General features: G+C 44.7%; 1 protein-coding gene across 3 annotated transcripts in view; it reads left to right on the forward strand.

The window, feature by feature from the left end:
• Window positions 1–16,051, forward strand: part of FANCL (FA complementation group L) — a 235,619-nt gene that overhangs the window by 15,569 nt on the left and 203,999 nt on the right. For all 3 annotated transcript variants that reach the window (XR_012243984.1, XM_073628117.1, XM_073628116.1), the window contains exon 2: window positions 1,009–1,067. Coding sequence is in view for 2 of the 3 variants with exons in the window: in XM_073628117.1 (XP_073484218.1) it covers window positions 1,009–1,067 (59 nt within the window). In the remaining variant the exon portion in view is untranslated. The remainder of the gene's footprint in view (window positions 1–1,008; window positions 1,068–16,051) is intronic.

A 16,051-nucleotide genomic window follows, 5' to 3' on the forward strand; every position in this document is an offset into this window, starting at 1 on the left:
GTGATTTGGATCTGACATTACAGGAAGATTACACAGGCATTCCCTGAAGTCACCCCAGGAGTTGCCTGGCAAAGGCAAAGTTTTTGATTGGCGTCCTGCTTTTAATGTCATCATTCCAATTTTTTTTTAATAAGTAGTTTTATTCTTTTGCGCAATGGACTTTCTGGAACTTTGGAGTTCATAAGGGATCTCTGGATTTAGGCATCCTGCACACGGACATGAAAAAATGCTCTAAATATGCTGCCAGAAGTTGGCAGAAAAAAATGCCTCTATTGCTGTGAGCTTATGTGTATGCTGTACATGTGTTTATGCATGTAATGCATTTAGATGCGTATGAGTACCAACTTAATCTGGGAAAACCCCCCTCTGAACGTAGGTTTGGGGTATTTTTTTTTTTTTTTAATTAATGTCCCTGAACACTGCTTGTAAATATGCCTGTAAACAACACAATGTGCATAACCTAGAGCTGCTTCCAGAGGCATAAAAAAAAAAAATGCCAGACGCCCTAGCGGCGGCATTTTTTTCTTTCTGCCCATACACATGATTCTAATAAACTGTAGATAATTTAGCAGTAAACTGGAAGTCCAGGCACCTGAAGCCAGTATACTATATTAAAAAGGAAATAAAAAAACAAAAAAAAACTTTTGTAGACTTTATGTGTAGAGACATATATTTTTCCAAGTTTTGTTGAATGAATAAACTTTAGCTCTTTAGCAAATCTTATATAAAATACAAGCTCTATCCCCTTTTTACTTTCTCATTCAGTAGAGGAATAGTATATTGTGGATAGAGCTCTTACCTGTGTACTTGAGCTTCATGCATTGTGCATTGTACACAATGATAAAATGTTCTAATACATACACATTTATGAATAGCATGTTTACTTCACCTTTTGTACTTATATTTATCATTCTTTATTTACAGATACAGAATGCGCTTTCAGTGCTCTATGTTCTATCTAAAAGTTTGCTCTGCTTCTCTTTTTTTTTTTTTTTTTTTTTACTAAAGGACATGGATTTTCGGCTCAGGGTCATTCTGCCTGCAGATCTTCAGATGCGAAATGCGAGGTTTGTCACTCCTTTGTTTTCAAGTCAAATAATTATTTCCTCTAACATAGTTTTGATTGTAGCAACTGTTCGAAAATTCACATAAAAAAATAGAATGAGAACGTTGATGAGTAACTATTAAAATAAGGTTTACATTGAGAGAAATCTCTTAGCCAACGATTGCTTAAAGTGCCCCTTTGCTTCTCCCAGTGCTGGCCCACTAGCCACAAATACCTACCTGTCCTTGCTTCCCTCACTGCTCTGTAGGAGAAAAGAGTGGAAAACCTGTTTAAACTCCAAGTCACAGCTTGAATCTTATAAAGGGCTAAGGATTTTCTCCCCGCCCCAGGTGATAGTGTTTGAGTGGCAAATTGCCAAGCACCAGCGTAGTCTGCATGGGAGGAAGGTATCGGGACACCATCTGACAACCTGTGCATGCACCAACTTAAAGAAAGGGATTTTTTATTTATTTTATTTATTACAGGTACTCTTACCGTGCCATCAATTAACACAGCGCTTTACATATTTAATATACATTCACATCAGTCCCTGCCCTCAAGGAGCTTACAATCTAAGGTCCCTAACTCACATTCATGCGTACACATACAATGGCCAATTTAGACAGGAGCCACTTAACCTACCTGCATGACTGTCTGGAGTGGGGGTTATTACCAGCCGGTTGCATGTGTATGCCCATTTGTGAGAGAATGCTAATTCATGGGGTACATGGCAAAAATGTATGGGCCTGCAGGCGCACAGACACGTGCCTAATCCCAGTCTTGGTGCCAGATGGCCAACTTAAGGAACCCAAACCCACATTTGTTCCTTTGATCTGCTTACCCGTTGCTGGCTTGGCCTGCCCCTGGTCTCTGCTGTGACTTCCTGCTGTGACTTGACTTGATCCTGATCCCATCTTCGTTTGCTTGGTCTTTGCTGACTTGGCTAGCCCCTGACCATGGCTCAAATCTGATGACCACCTCTGGTGTGACTTTGGCCTGCTTCTGGACCACAAATCTGCCTTGACTACTGTCTGCTTCCTTGGTTGCTGAACATGGCCCATTTCCGACCATACTTTCAGCCTCTCATGAGTTCCAGTGTTCCTGCCAGCTGCTATCCTGTCTGCATCAACATGGGGACTCCTTCTATGGTTCTGCCCCTCTGTGAGTTTTCTGTCAGTTTGCACGCTCGCCCCACAGTCAAGCTTCCATGGACTGGACTTTTGGCACCCATACCACTCTGTGCCCTCTCATCCCCTTTTCTCGATTCCAGGGGTGTTTGGACCAAAAGTGTAACTGAAGCTCTCTTGTTATCCTGGCTTCTAGTGAGTCGTATTTTAATTCGTACCTTTGCTATTTTCTTTGTTCTGGTGGCAGGAATAAAGGGTAGGTGAGTATGTATTGCTGGTGAGGCCATTATTAAAATGAACATGTTGCTTTGGCTTGTAAGTAGCAAAGAACAGGTACTCTTAAAAGACTAGGTTTACCTTCCCTTTTTTTTTCTTTTTTTTTAACAGAGAAGTATATGTGTGTGGTTCTTTTTGTGTTTTTTTTTTTTTTTTTTTTCTTTTAATCATACTTGCCTAGATGTTGCATCTGTCCCCCGTCAGCTCAAAGACTGAGAACTGAGCGATCAAACACCACTGATCGCTCGGTTCTCGGTGCTTTGTGAGCAGAGAACTGGTGACTGTCAGTCACCGCTGTCTGCTCTGGCCCCCCTGCACTCACTGGAGTGCTGGGCTGTGGAGGGGGCATAAGCGGCTGACCCAGGCTTTCAGCTGCTTGCAGGCTGGCTGTGCCAGATGCCAGTCCAGGCATATGGTCATGATCTTTCCCCAGCCTGGACCAGCTCTGTGATGTCAGCCAACAGCAGGCTTCAGCAAGCTTCGGCTGTACTTCTCCTTTAACCACTTGCCGACCGCCGCACGACTATATACGTCGACAGAGCGGCACGGGCAGGCAAAAGGACGTGTATGTACGTCCTTGCCTGCCCGCGGGTGGGGGGTCCGATCGGACCCCCCCCCGGTGCCTGCGGCGGTCGGCAAATCTCCCCCGGCGATCGGAGGTGAGGGGGAGGCCATCCATTCGTGGCCCCCCCCTCGCGATCGCTCTCAGCCAATGGGATCATTTCCCTGCCTCTGTATTGTACACAGAGGCAGAGGAAATGATGTCATCTCTCCTCGGCTCGGTATTTTCCGTTCCGGGCCGAGGAGAGAAGACTGCAATGTAAGTGCACCAACACACTACACACAGTAGAACATGCCAGGCACACTAAACACCCCGATCCCCCCCCCCGATCGCCCCCCGATCCCCCCCCAATCACCGCCCCCCCCTGTCACAAACTGACACCAAGCAGGTTTTTTTTTTTTTTTTTTTTTTTTTTTCTGATTACTGTATTGGTGTCAGTTTGTGACAGTTACAGTGTCAGGGCAGTGAGTGTTAGGCCCCCTGTAGGTCTAGGATACCCCCCTAACCCCCCCTAATAAAGTTTTAACCCCTTGATCACCCCCCGTCACCAGTGTCGCTAAGCGATCATTTTTCTGATCGCTGTATTAGTGTCGCTGGTGATGCTAGTTAGGGACATAAATATTTAGGTTCGCCGGCAGCGTTTTATAGCGACAGGGACCCCCATATACTACCGAATAAATGTTTTAACCCCTTGATTGCCCCCTAGTTAACCCTTTCACCACTGATCACTGTATAACCGTTACGGGTGACGCTGGTTAGTTTGTTTATTTTTTATAGTGTCAGGGCACCCGCCGTTTATTACCGAATAAAGATTTAGCCCCCTGATCGCCCGGCGGTGATATGCGTCGCCCCAGGCAGCGTCAGATAAGCGCCAGTACCGCTAACACCCACGCACGCAGCATACGCCTCCCTTAGTGGTATAGTATCTGTACGGATCAATATCTGATCCGATCAGATCTATACTAGCGTCCCCAGCAGTTTAGGGTTCCCAAAAACACAGTGTTAGCGGGATCAGCCCAGATACCTGCTAGCACCTGCGTTTTGCCCCTCCGCCCAGCTCGGCCCAGCCCACCCAAGTGCAGTATCGATCGATCACTGTCACTTACAAAACACTAAACGCATAACTGCAGCGTTCGCAGAGTCAGGCCTGATCCCTGCGATCGCTAACAGTTTTTTTGGTAGCATTTTGGTGAAATGGCAAGCACCAGCCCCAGGCAGCGTCAGGTTAGTGCCAGTACCGCTAACACCCACGCACGCACCGTACACCTCCCTTAGTGGTATAGTATCTGAACGCATCAATATCTGATCCGATCAGATCTATACTAGCGTCCCCAGCAGTTTAGGGTTCCCAAAAACGCAGTGTTAGCAGGATCAACCCAGATACCTGCTAGCAACTGCGTTTTACCCCTCCGCCCGGCCCGGCCCAGCCCACCCAAGTGCAGTATCGATCGATCACTGTCACTTACAAAACACTAAACGCATAACTGCAGCGTTCGCAGAGTCAGGCCTGATCCCTGCGATCGCTAACAGTTTTTTTTGTAGCGTTTTGGTGAACTGGCAAGCACCAGCCCCAGGCAGCGTCAGGTTAGTGCCAGTAGCGCTAACACCCACGCACGCACTGTACACCTCCCTTAGTGGTATAGTATCTGAACTGATCAATATCTGATCCGATCAGATCTATACTGGCGTCCCCAGCAGTTTAGGGTTCCCAAAAACGCAGTGTTAGCGGGATCAGCCCAGATACCTGCTAGCACCTGCGTTTTGCCCCTCCGCCCGGCCCAGCCCAGCCCACCCAAGTGCAGTATCGATCGATCACTGTCACTTACAAAACACTAAATGCATAACTGCAGCGTTCGCAGAGTCAGGCCTGATCCCTGCGATCGTTTACAGTTTTTTTGGTAGCGTTTTGGTGAACTGGCAAGCGCCAGCGGCCTAGTACACCCCGGTCATAGTCAAACCAGCACTGCAGTAACACTTGGTGACGTGGCGAGTCCCATAAGTGCAGTTTAAGCTGGTGAGGTGGCAAGCACAAGTAGTGTCCCGCTGCCACCAAGAAGAAGACAAACACAGGCCCGTCATGCCCATAGTGCCCTTCCTGGTGCATTCGCCAATCCTAATTGGGAACCCACCACTTCTGCAGCACCCGTACTTCCCCCATTCACATCCCCAACCAAATGCAGTCGGCTGCATGAGAGGCATTTTTATGTCCTCCCGAGTACCCCTACCCAACGAACCCCCCCAAAAAAGATGTTGTGTCTGCAGCAAGCGCGGATATAGGCGTGACACCCACTATTATTGTCCCTCCTGTCCTGACAATCCTGGTCTTTGCATTGGTGAATGTTTTGAACACTACCATTCACTAGTTGAGTATTAGCGTAGGGTACAGCATTGCACAGACTAGGACACACTTTCACAGGGTCTCCCAAGATGCCATCGCATTTTGAGAGACCCGAACCTGGAACCGGTTACAGTTATAAAAGTTACAGTTACAAAAAAAGTGTAAAAAAAAAAAAAAAAAAAAAAAAAACACAAACAAAAATATAAAATAAAAAATAATAGTTGTCGTTTTATTGTTCTCTCTCTCTTTATTCTCTCTCTATTGTTCTGCTCTTTTTTACTCTATTCTATTCTGCAATGTTTTATTGTTATTATGTTTTATCATGTTTGTTTTTCAGGTATGTAATTATTTATACTTTACCGTTTACTGTGCTTTATTGTTAACCATTTTTTTGTCTTCAGGTACAGCATTCACGACTTTGAGTGGTTATACCAGAATGATGCTTGCAGGTTTAGGTATCATCTTGGTATCATTCTTTTCAGCCAGCGGTCGGCTTTCATGTAGAAGCAATCCTAGCGGCTAATTAGCCTCTAGACTGCTTTTACAAGCAGTGGGAGAGAATGCCCCCCCCCCCCCCCCACCGTCTTCCGTGTTTTTCTCTGGCTCTCCTGTCTCAACAGGGAACCTGAGAATGCAGCCGGTGATTCAGCCAGCTGACCATAGAGCTGATCAGAGACCAGAGTGGCTCCAAACATCTCTATGGCCTAAGAAACCGGAAGCTACGAGCATTTTATGACTTAGATTTCGCCGGATGTAAATAGCGCCATTGGGAAATTGGGAAAGCATTTTATCATACCTATCTTGGTGTGGTCAGATGCTTTGAGGGCAGAGGAGAAATCTAGGGTCTAATAGACCCCAATTTTTTCAAAAAAGAGTACCTGTCACTACCTATTGCTATCATAGGGGATATTTACATTCCCTGAGATAACAATAAAAATGATTAAAAAAAAAAAAAAAATGAAAGGAACAGTTTTAAAATAAGATAAAAAAGCAAAAAAATAATAAAGAAAAAAAAAAAAAAAAAAAAAAAAAAAGCACCCCTGTCCCCCCTGCTCTCGCGCTAAGGCGAACGCAAGCGTCGGTCTGGCATCAAATGTAAACAGCAATTGCACCATGCATGTGAGGTATCACCGCGACGGTCAGATCGAGGGCAGTAATTTTAGCAGTAGACCTCCTCTGTAAATCTAAAGTGGTAACCTGTAAAGGCTTTTAAAGGCTTTTAAAAATGTATTTATTTTGTTGTCACTGCACGTTTGTGCGCAATTGTAAAGCATGTCATGTTTGGTATCCATGTACTCGGCCTAAGATCATCTTTTTTATTTCATCAAACATTTGGGCAATATAGTGTGTTTTAGTGCATTAAAATGTAAAAAAGTGTGTTTTTTCCCCAAAAAATGCGTTTGAAAAATCGCTGCGCAAATACTGTGTGAAAAAAAAAAATTAAACACCCACCATTTTAATCTGTAGGGCATTTGCTTTAAAAAAATATATAATGTGTGGGGGTTCAAAGTAATTTTCTTGCAAAAAAAAATAATTTTTTCATGTAATCAAAAAGTGTCAGAAAGGGCTTTGTCTTCAAGTGGTTAGAAGAGTGTGTGATGTGTGACATAAGCTTCTAAATGTTGTGCATAAAATGCCAGGACAGTTCAAACCCCCCCCAAATGACCCCATTTTGGAAAGTAGACACCCCAAGCTATTTGCTGAGAGGCATGTCGAGTCCATGGAATATTTTATATTGTGACACAAGTTGCGGGAAGGAGACAAATTATTATTTTTTTTTTTTTTTTTTGCACAAAGTTGTCACTAAATGATATATTGCTCAAACATGCAATGGGAATATGTGAAATTACACCCCAAAATACATTCTGTTGCTTCTCCTGAGTACGGGGATACCACATGTGTGAGACTTTTTGGGAGCCTAGCCACGTATGGGACCCCGAAAACCAAGCACCGCCTTCAGGCTTTCTAAGGGCGTAAATTTTTGATTTCACTCTTCACTGCCTATCACAGTCTCGGAGGCCATGGAATGCCCAGGTGGCACAAACCCCCCCCAAATGACCCCATTTTGGAAAGTAGACATCCCAAGCTATTTGCTGAGAGGTATAGTGAGTATTTTGCAGACCTCACTTTTTGTCACAAAGTTTTGAAAATTAAAAAAAGAAAAAAAAAATTTTTTTTTTTGTCTTTCTTCATTTTCAAAAACAAATGAGAGCTGCAAAATACTCGCCATGCCTCTCAGCAAATAGCTTGGGGTGTCTACTTTCCAAAATGGGGTCATTTGGGGGGGGTTTGTGCCACCTGGGCATTCCATGGCCTCCGAAACTGTGATAGGCAGTGAAGAGTGAAATCAAAAATGTACACCCTTAGAAATCCTGAAGGCGGTGATTGGTTTTCGGGGTCCCGTACGCGGCTAGGCTCCTAAAAAGTCCCACACATGTGGTATCCCCGTACTCAAGAGAAGCAGCAGAATGTATTTTGGGGTGCAATTCCACATATGCCCATGACCTGTGTGAGCAATATATCATTTAGTGACAACTTTGTGCAAAAAAAAAAAAAATAAAAAAATAAATTGTCACTTTCCCGCAACTTGTGTCAAAATATAAAATATTCCATGGACTCAACATGCCTCTCAGCAAATAGCTTGGGGTGTCTACTTTCCAAAATGGGGTCATTTGGGGGGGGTTTGTGCCATCTGGGCATTTTATGGCCTTCAAAACTGTGATAGGTAGTGAGGAGTAAAATCAAAAATGTACGCCCTTAGAAATCCTGAAGGCAGTGATTGGTTTTCGGGGCCCCGTATGCGGCTAGGCTCCCAAAAAGTCCCACACATGTGGTATCCCCATACTCAGGAGAAGCAGCTAAATGTATTTTGGGGTGCAATTCCACATATGCCCATGGCCTGTGTGAGCAATATATCATTTAGTGACAACTTTTTGTAATTTTTTTTTTTTTTTTTTTTTTTTTTTCATTATTCAATCACTTGGGACAAAAAAAATGAATATTCAATGGGCTCAACATGCCTCTCAGCAATTTCCTTGGGGTGTCTACTTTCCAAAATGGGGTCATTTGTGGGGGTTTTGTACTGCCCTGTCATTTTAGCACCTCAAGAAATGACATAGGCAGTCATAAATTAAAGACTGTGTAAATTCCAGAAAATGTACCCTAGTTTGTAGGCGCTATAACTTTTGCGCAAACCAATAAATATACACTTATTGACATTTTTTTTACCAAAGACATGTGGCCAAATACATTTTGGCCTAAATGCATGACTAAAATTGAGTTTATTGGATTTTTTTTAGAACAAAAAGTAGAAAATATCATTTTTTTTCAAAATTTTCGGTCTTTTTCCGTGTATAGCGCAAAAAATAAAAACGGCAGAGGTGATCAAATACCATCAAAAGAAAGCTCTATTTGTGGGAAGAAAAGGACGCAAATTTCGTTTGGTTACAGCATTGCATGACCGCGCAATTAGCAGTTAAAGCGACGCAGTGCCAAATTGTAAAAAGTGCTCTGGTCAGGAAGGGGGTAAATCCTTCCGGGGCTGAAGTGGTTAATGTACTTCTGTTGCAGAAAAGAAAAAGCTTTCCATGTATTTTAGGACAGGGCATTACCTCAGCCTCCAGCTTGTTCCATAGGAAAGTTCATGACTTCCTGGTATGTATGTTGATGACATGAAAACTACTAAGACACAGGAAGTAATTCAGCAGCTGACCACTCTAGCACACACCCTGCACCTTCCTTTCCCCTCCAGGAGATTGCTCTCTTTTAGATTTACCTAAACTATAAAATAGTAGGATACGACTATCTATCCAATCAGGCAGGCCTTTGCACTGCATAGTTGATTGTACAATTTCCTTTACATCAATGGTTCTCAAACCCTCTAGTGCCGTGACCCCTTGATAAAATTTCCCAAGTTATAGGGACCCCTAACAGTAAAATTATTTTCGTAGCGTGGGTTGTCACCACCCAAGGCAAGACAAGTAGTTTGCACCCCTAACCCACGGACATTTAGTGCTCCCCGAGTCCCTTCCACTCGTCTAGTATTGAAACCCCTTATGGTACATTTTAGACCATTCTACTCTCTCTTTGTTCTCCTTTCTTTCCCTTTTTATCTCTCTCTATCCTAATTTCTGGGGTTTTTTTTTGTTTTGTTTTTTTTTTTCCCCATTTCTCTCTCTAGCCATCTTTCTTGTTTTTTTTTTTCTCTTATACTTTCTCTCCCTTTTTCTTTGTTCCTCCCCCTCTTTTCCTCTCCCTTCCATGTGTTCTCTATTTGTATTCCTTCTCTTACTTCTTGGTGGGGGGATGGTGGGAATGGAATGAGTGGCAGTGCTAGCGGGAAGTTGGGATGAGTGGCAGTGCTGGTGGGGAGTTGGGATGAGTGGCAGTGCTGGTGAGGAGTTGGGATGAGTGGCAGTGCTGGTGGGGAGTTGGGATGAGTGGCAGTGCTGGTGGGGGGTTGGGATGAGTGGCAGTGCTGGTGGGGGGTTGGGATGAGTGGCAGTGCTGGTGGGGGGTTGGGATGAGTGGCAGTGCTGGTGGGGGGTTGGGATGAGTGGCAGTGCTGGTGGGGGGTTGGGATGAGTGGCAGTGCTGGCGGGGGGTTAGGATGAGTGGCAGTGCTAGCGGGAAGTTGGGATGAGTGGCAGTGATGGTGGGGAGTTGGGATGAGTGGCAGTGCTGGTGGGGAGTTGGGATGAGTGGCAGTGCTGGAGGGGAGTTGGGATGAGTGGCAGTGTTGGGGGGAGTTCAGCCAAGTTAGGTGCTCTTGATCAAGGTCATCTACTGATCTGAGAACTGTAGTTGGGACTTTTAATGGCAACTATAATCGCAGGTAGTGTTACTCACTGTGTCTCCGGCTTCACTGTGTCTCCGGCTTCACTGTGTCTCCAGCTTTGTGGCGTCTCGTAGCAGTGACACCTATGCCGAAATCAGGAGATGGGGTCTCCTCCAGCCCCTCCCACTTCAGGAACAGCCCAGCTGGGCGGCCTCAGGCTCCAGGAACAGCCCAGCTGGGCGGCCTCAGGCTCCAGGAACAGCCCAGCTGGGCGGCCTCAGGCTCCAGGAACAGCCCAGCTGGGCGGCCTCAGGCTCCAGGAACAGCCCAGCTGGGCGGCCTCAGGCTCCAGGGACAGCCCAGCTGGGCGGCCTCAGGCTCCAGGGACAGCCCAGCTGGGCAGCCACAGGCTTCAGGGACAGCCCTGCTGGGTGGCCCCAAAAAGGCTGGGAGAGCGGTGTGGGCTTCAGGAACAGCCCGGGATTCGGTGACCCCTGCCAAATCATCATTCGACCCCCCCATGTTGAGAACCACTGCTTTACATCTACTATCAGAATATATAGTGTATAGTGAGCTTTACAGATTTCCAAGGACAGAATTCTGTTTTCAGTACTACTGCCTGCATATCAGTACAGAGGTGGGCGGGAGCAACCTCCTGGAGGGATGTTCTCTCATTTCCGTTTTGGCTATGGAACCGTAATAAAGGGAAATCTCCCCAATGAAACACAGATAGCAAAGAAACTCTCACTTACTTTACTTAAAAATTAGAAAAAAAGTAAGTGCAGGAGGCACAGGGTGCCAGCAATCGGTTTTTATTTTATTTATTTCTTTAGGTATTAATCCTTCCCCCCTATAGAAGGGGTGGCACTGCAAAAGAAATAGAAGCAGCGCTGAAAAACTCTTGTGTTACTTAAATATTAATAGATGCTATGGACATGGACAGAATGGCTGAAGAATGCCTTAAAAATGTTGGGAGGCTTCTGCTTCTGAATTCTGGCCAAATCTAACAGCTGCCTTCATGGCAAAATTTTTGAAAATCTGGCTTAAATATTGAAAATGCTACTTGAAAGAAGGCACCCCGCTTCCCCAAGGAACAGATACGCATTTGCTTTTTTTTTATACAGTGCACTAAACTTTCTAGCAGATGCTTCAGCAAAAGCTTTTTATTATGTCAGCAAGAGCCAAAGGTCTTCCAAAATACAGCTTGTAAAGCATTGTGGCTAAGAGCCCAGGTTGGTGAAACAGGCTCTACAATTATTGCACTTACTTTTGAAGGGAACTAAGTATTTGTATCTGGTTTATTGGAAATAATGGGAAAGGTTTCTTAAGGTAAGAGATTTTTTTTTTTTTTAATTTTATTTTTATGCTTGCAGAAAAAGAATACCTATCCAAAAATAATTTTTGCGGTCACAGAAAGCAGAATAATGGCCTATATACACATCGATAGAAACACATTTTTAATGTGACTTGTCACTTTTAGGGAGAAAAAAAGGCCGCTGACAGATATGAAATGCAGGCACTTAGAGGTGCATTTACCTGCAGTGCCCCCCCCCCCCCCCCCTGCCCAAATATTAGGCCATTCCGATTGGGCAAAACTGATAGGGTCAAACAATTTCTGCCCCCCTTCAAGTTTTCCACACATTTCTATAAACCATGAGGCAGCCCATAATAATGCTTGTGTAGTGCACAGACCTCTAATGGGTGCCGATGATTGTCCCGAGTTCTTTTCCCTAGTGGGTACAAGCAGCCAGGTACCCAGTCTCTCCTCACAAGAACCAGGCAGAATTTTGGGATTTATTGCTTAAAAAACTTGGGTAGGGTGCAGGGGTGAGCCTTGGAATGCTACAGAATCCATGAAACAGGTAATGGAGGACACTCTCTAATTGTACCATCTCTTCAGGGTGCAGCCACCCTCTTGAAGCTAATGATTAATGACCTACAGCCCAGGGGGCTCCATTGTGAAAGTAAAATCTGAGCTGGCAAACTTGAAGTAGCTTTCGCAAAAGTTGGCAAGGACAGTCTCTGGGATCTTTTCATGCTTGTACTCACAGCGTCCTGGATACTTGAATGCTTCTCTGCGGTACCAAATAGCTTCTGCACCATGTGCCTGCAAGTCAGATCCTCTGTGGACTTCTGCAACTGTTCTCAGGAACTTTGGACATGGGTTCCCTAGCTCTAACTGGAGCTGGGACCGAGATGACCTCTTCTAAACTTCAGCCCTAAGGCTGGGCCTTATTTTACTGGACAAGGACCCTGCTGTTCCAGGCCCTAGCCTATTTATACATACCTCTGCCCCCTACTGGTCATTCTTCCTGCCATGGATTGTCTAAGGTCGTATTAATATGCAAGTGAGGGTCCGCCTCTTCCGCCCGCTTAATTCTGTAACCTACAAATATCGGGGGAAAGCAGTCAAACCTATAACCAGCAGAAACAAGAACAGCCAGAAGCAATCAAACTTCGCTCCACTGGCTACAGGGGAGCCAAAAACTAAATTTGCCTCAAACTGTTAGCAGCCTAGCTAGGAGGGTGCAACATTTGGATTTTCTGATTTCTAAGGAGCTTCCCTGGAATCTGTGGAATTGTTTTTGCTACACAGATCTTTGAACTCTAATGCCCTATACACTCTGGGTATTTAGCCCCAGTGCATGGGGCTCTGCCATTTAGCCAGGAGGCACAGAGGGCATGCTCTCTGAGAGCATGACAACTGGTGTGGCTGGATGGAGCATGCAGAGGAACTTTTGTTTTAGAACAGTATGCCCCCAAGGATGAATGCCAAGAACGCAGGCTTTAACACCACACCAGCTGTCAGTCTCTCCTAGATTTTAACAGGCTTCTGGCAGGGAGCTGGAAAGTGCACCTGTGATCTCTGCCCATGGCCAAATGTCAGAGCTGTATGCATGGGGGGCTAAACGGCCAGTGTGCATGGGGCCTGAGAAAGATAGAATACAGAATGAATTGCTTTTGTGCTTTACAAGCAGCTGGAGTGAAGATGACCGTTTCATGGTGTTTGGTGGACTTGTTCACACAAAGTCAAGGATGGCCATTTGCTTCATTGACACTTTTTGAATATTTTGCAATGCCAGTGTCTGCTCTGTAGGCTAACAGGAAATGGTCGAATACACCCATAAAATTCTGAATGTATTCCTGCTGCTCTTCCTTTTTTATTGTTTTTGCTCTTCGCAGCAAAGTTTGGTATTCGGAAGGTCTTGGCAATTTGCAAAGTTTGCCAAGTGCTTCACTTCAAGTCTGACTACATGCACCAATGCGTATCATAAGTGCTTTAGACACTTGTAAGACTTCATGTACACTACAGCTCCTAGCCTTGAGTTTAGGAGTGTTCGGCATTTTTTTCTAAAGCTCCTAAATTAAACTCCATAAAAGCTCATGTGTCCATGTACACATAGGCTCTTAGGATCATTTAGGAGCTGCAACCTCCCTCTCCTGAATGCAAAAGAGTTGCGTTTGGGATAGGGAACGCTTTGACCGCCGGACGCAAAACGCTGCAAAATCCCAGCAAGATTTTGCCACGTTTTCCCGTGGCCCGCTGTCATATTAGGCTATGTGTACATGAAAAATAAAGAGAAGAATATCTACTACGCTTAGACTCTATAAAGCAGCTAACATATATTGCTGGTGACAATAAAAGAGATAAAAAGGGAACAATGCAGTACTTAAAAATCAACCAGCTGATTGTCGGAGACCGAGAGAAAGGGGCCAATAGGATCTATTCAGATGATGAGTGGAGACAAGCCAGAGGAATATTGGAATGTTGGCATGACCACCTATAATCAAGGGGTCCATACAGTGAGGTTAAAAGTATTTGATCCCCTGCTGATTTTTGTACGTTTACCCACTGACAAAGAAATGATCAGTCTATACATGTAATGGTAGGTTTCTAACAGTGAGAGACAGAATAACAACAAAAAAATCCAGAAAAACGCATTTCAAATAAAGTTATGAATTGATTTTCATTTTAATGAGTGAACCCTATCAATCAGCAAGATTTTTGGCTTCCAGGTGTCTTCTATACAGGTAACGAGCTGAGATTAGGAGCACTCTCTTAAAGGGAATGTTCCTAATCTCAGCTTGTTATAAAAGACAGCTGTCCACAGATGCAATCAATCAGGTTCCAATCTCTCCACCATGGCCAAGACCAAAGAGCTGTCCAAGGATGTCGGGGACAAGATTGTAGACCTACTCAAGGCTGGAATAGGCCTCAAGACCATCACCAAGCAACTTGGTAACAACAGTTGGTGTGATTATTGGCGAATGGAAGAAACACAAAATTCTCCCTCGGTCTGGGGCCAGATGCAAGATCCCACCTCATGGCGTTTCCATGATCATGAACACAATGAGGAATCAGCCCAGAACTACATGGAAGAATCTTGTCGATTATCTCAAGGCAGCTGTGACCATAGTCCCCAAGAAAACAATTTGTAACACACTACGCCGTGAAAGACTGCAGCACCCGCAAGGTCCCCTGCTCAAGAAAGCACATGTTCAGGCCCGTCTGAAGTTTGCTAATGAACATCTGGATGATTCAGAGAACTGTCCTCAGATGAGACCAAAATCAAGCTCTTGGGGATGAACTCAACTGTCGTGTTTGGAGGAGGAGAAATGCTGCCTATGACCCCAAGAACACCATCCCCATCATCAAACATGAAAAACATCATCAAACATGGGGGTGGAAATATTATGCTTTGGGGTTTTTTTCTGCTAAGGGGACAGGACAACTTCACTGCATCAAAGAGACAATGGACGGGGCAATGCACCGTCAAATCTATAGTGAAAACCTCCTTCCCTCAGCCAGGGCATTGAAAATGGGTCGTGGATGGGTATTCCAGCATGACAATGACCTAAAACACACGGCCAAGGCAACAAAGCAGTGGCTCCAAGAAGAAGCACCTGGAGTGGCCTAGCCAGTCTCCAGACCATAATCCAATAGAAAATATGTTGAGGGAGCTGAAGGTTCGAGTTACCAAATGTCAGCCTCCAAACCCTAAAGTGGATGTAAACCCGATTTGTGAAATTTGAGCTGGACACATATATCTATAGTGTTTTCTTATCTCTCTCCAAAGCACCAATGTCCTGTAGCTGCCTTTTGCTCAGTAGTTCTGTTATCGGCCTGATAACTTCTCACACGTTCTCCGAGATGGGAGATAGAAGAGTGTGTCGGTGAAATTGCTATAAATAGATTAGCAGTCAGCTTGCCTTCTAAGAGCAGACCTCTGCACATTCCTTTTCTTTCTTTGCCTATGAGGAGAGGGGGTGTGTGCTTTTCCTCCAATCAGCTGTCTTGGCTGCTTGCCAATAATCCACTCCCAGTCTTAACCAGGAGAAGAAAAACTTTAAAGCGGAGTTCCACCCAAATTTTGAACAATATCTGTATGTATTCTCTTCCTTGCCTAGATGCTGACATGCCGTTTAAAAAAATTTAAATCGCCGTAATTACCTTTTATTTTTGTATTCTTCTTTGCACTTCCTGGTTCTCCTCCCGTGGGAGTAGGCGTGTTTCTAGCCTCTCCCAGACTCCTGGGAGCTAGTCTCAGGCTTCCCAGGATGCCACTGAGCATGTGCGGGAACGAGCGGTGAATGCTGGGAGCACAGCATTCACCACATCCAGGAAAAAAATGCTTGTGGGCTTCAAATGCCCACAATGAAGATGGAAACCGCCTGCAGTGAATAATATAAGTTATTCTTTCCGATGAAATCTGACACAGGCGGACATATTACACACAATATGAGAGTATGTAACGCTGAGAAGAAAAGTTTGTGAATGAACTCAAAAAAAAACAAAAAACGATAGGATAGGTGGACCCCCGCTTTAACATGAAGAGCACTTTCTAAAGGATATATACAGATGCAGATATACATGTAAAACGTATATAGGGAGATATGTTTCATTTCTGTGTATCATCTGAGGCTG

The sequence above is a fragment of the Aquarana catesbeiana genome, linkage group LG04 (assembly GCF_042186555.1).
Source record: "Aquarana catesbeiana isolate 2022-GZ linkage group LG04, ASM4218655v1, whole genome shotgun sequence".
Classification (NCBI taxonomy): Eukaryota; Metazoa; Chordata; class Amphibia; order Anura; family Ranidae; genus Aquarana; species Aquarana catesbeiana.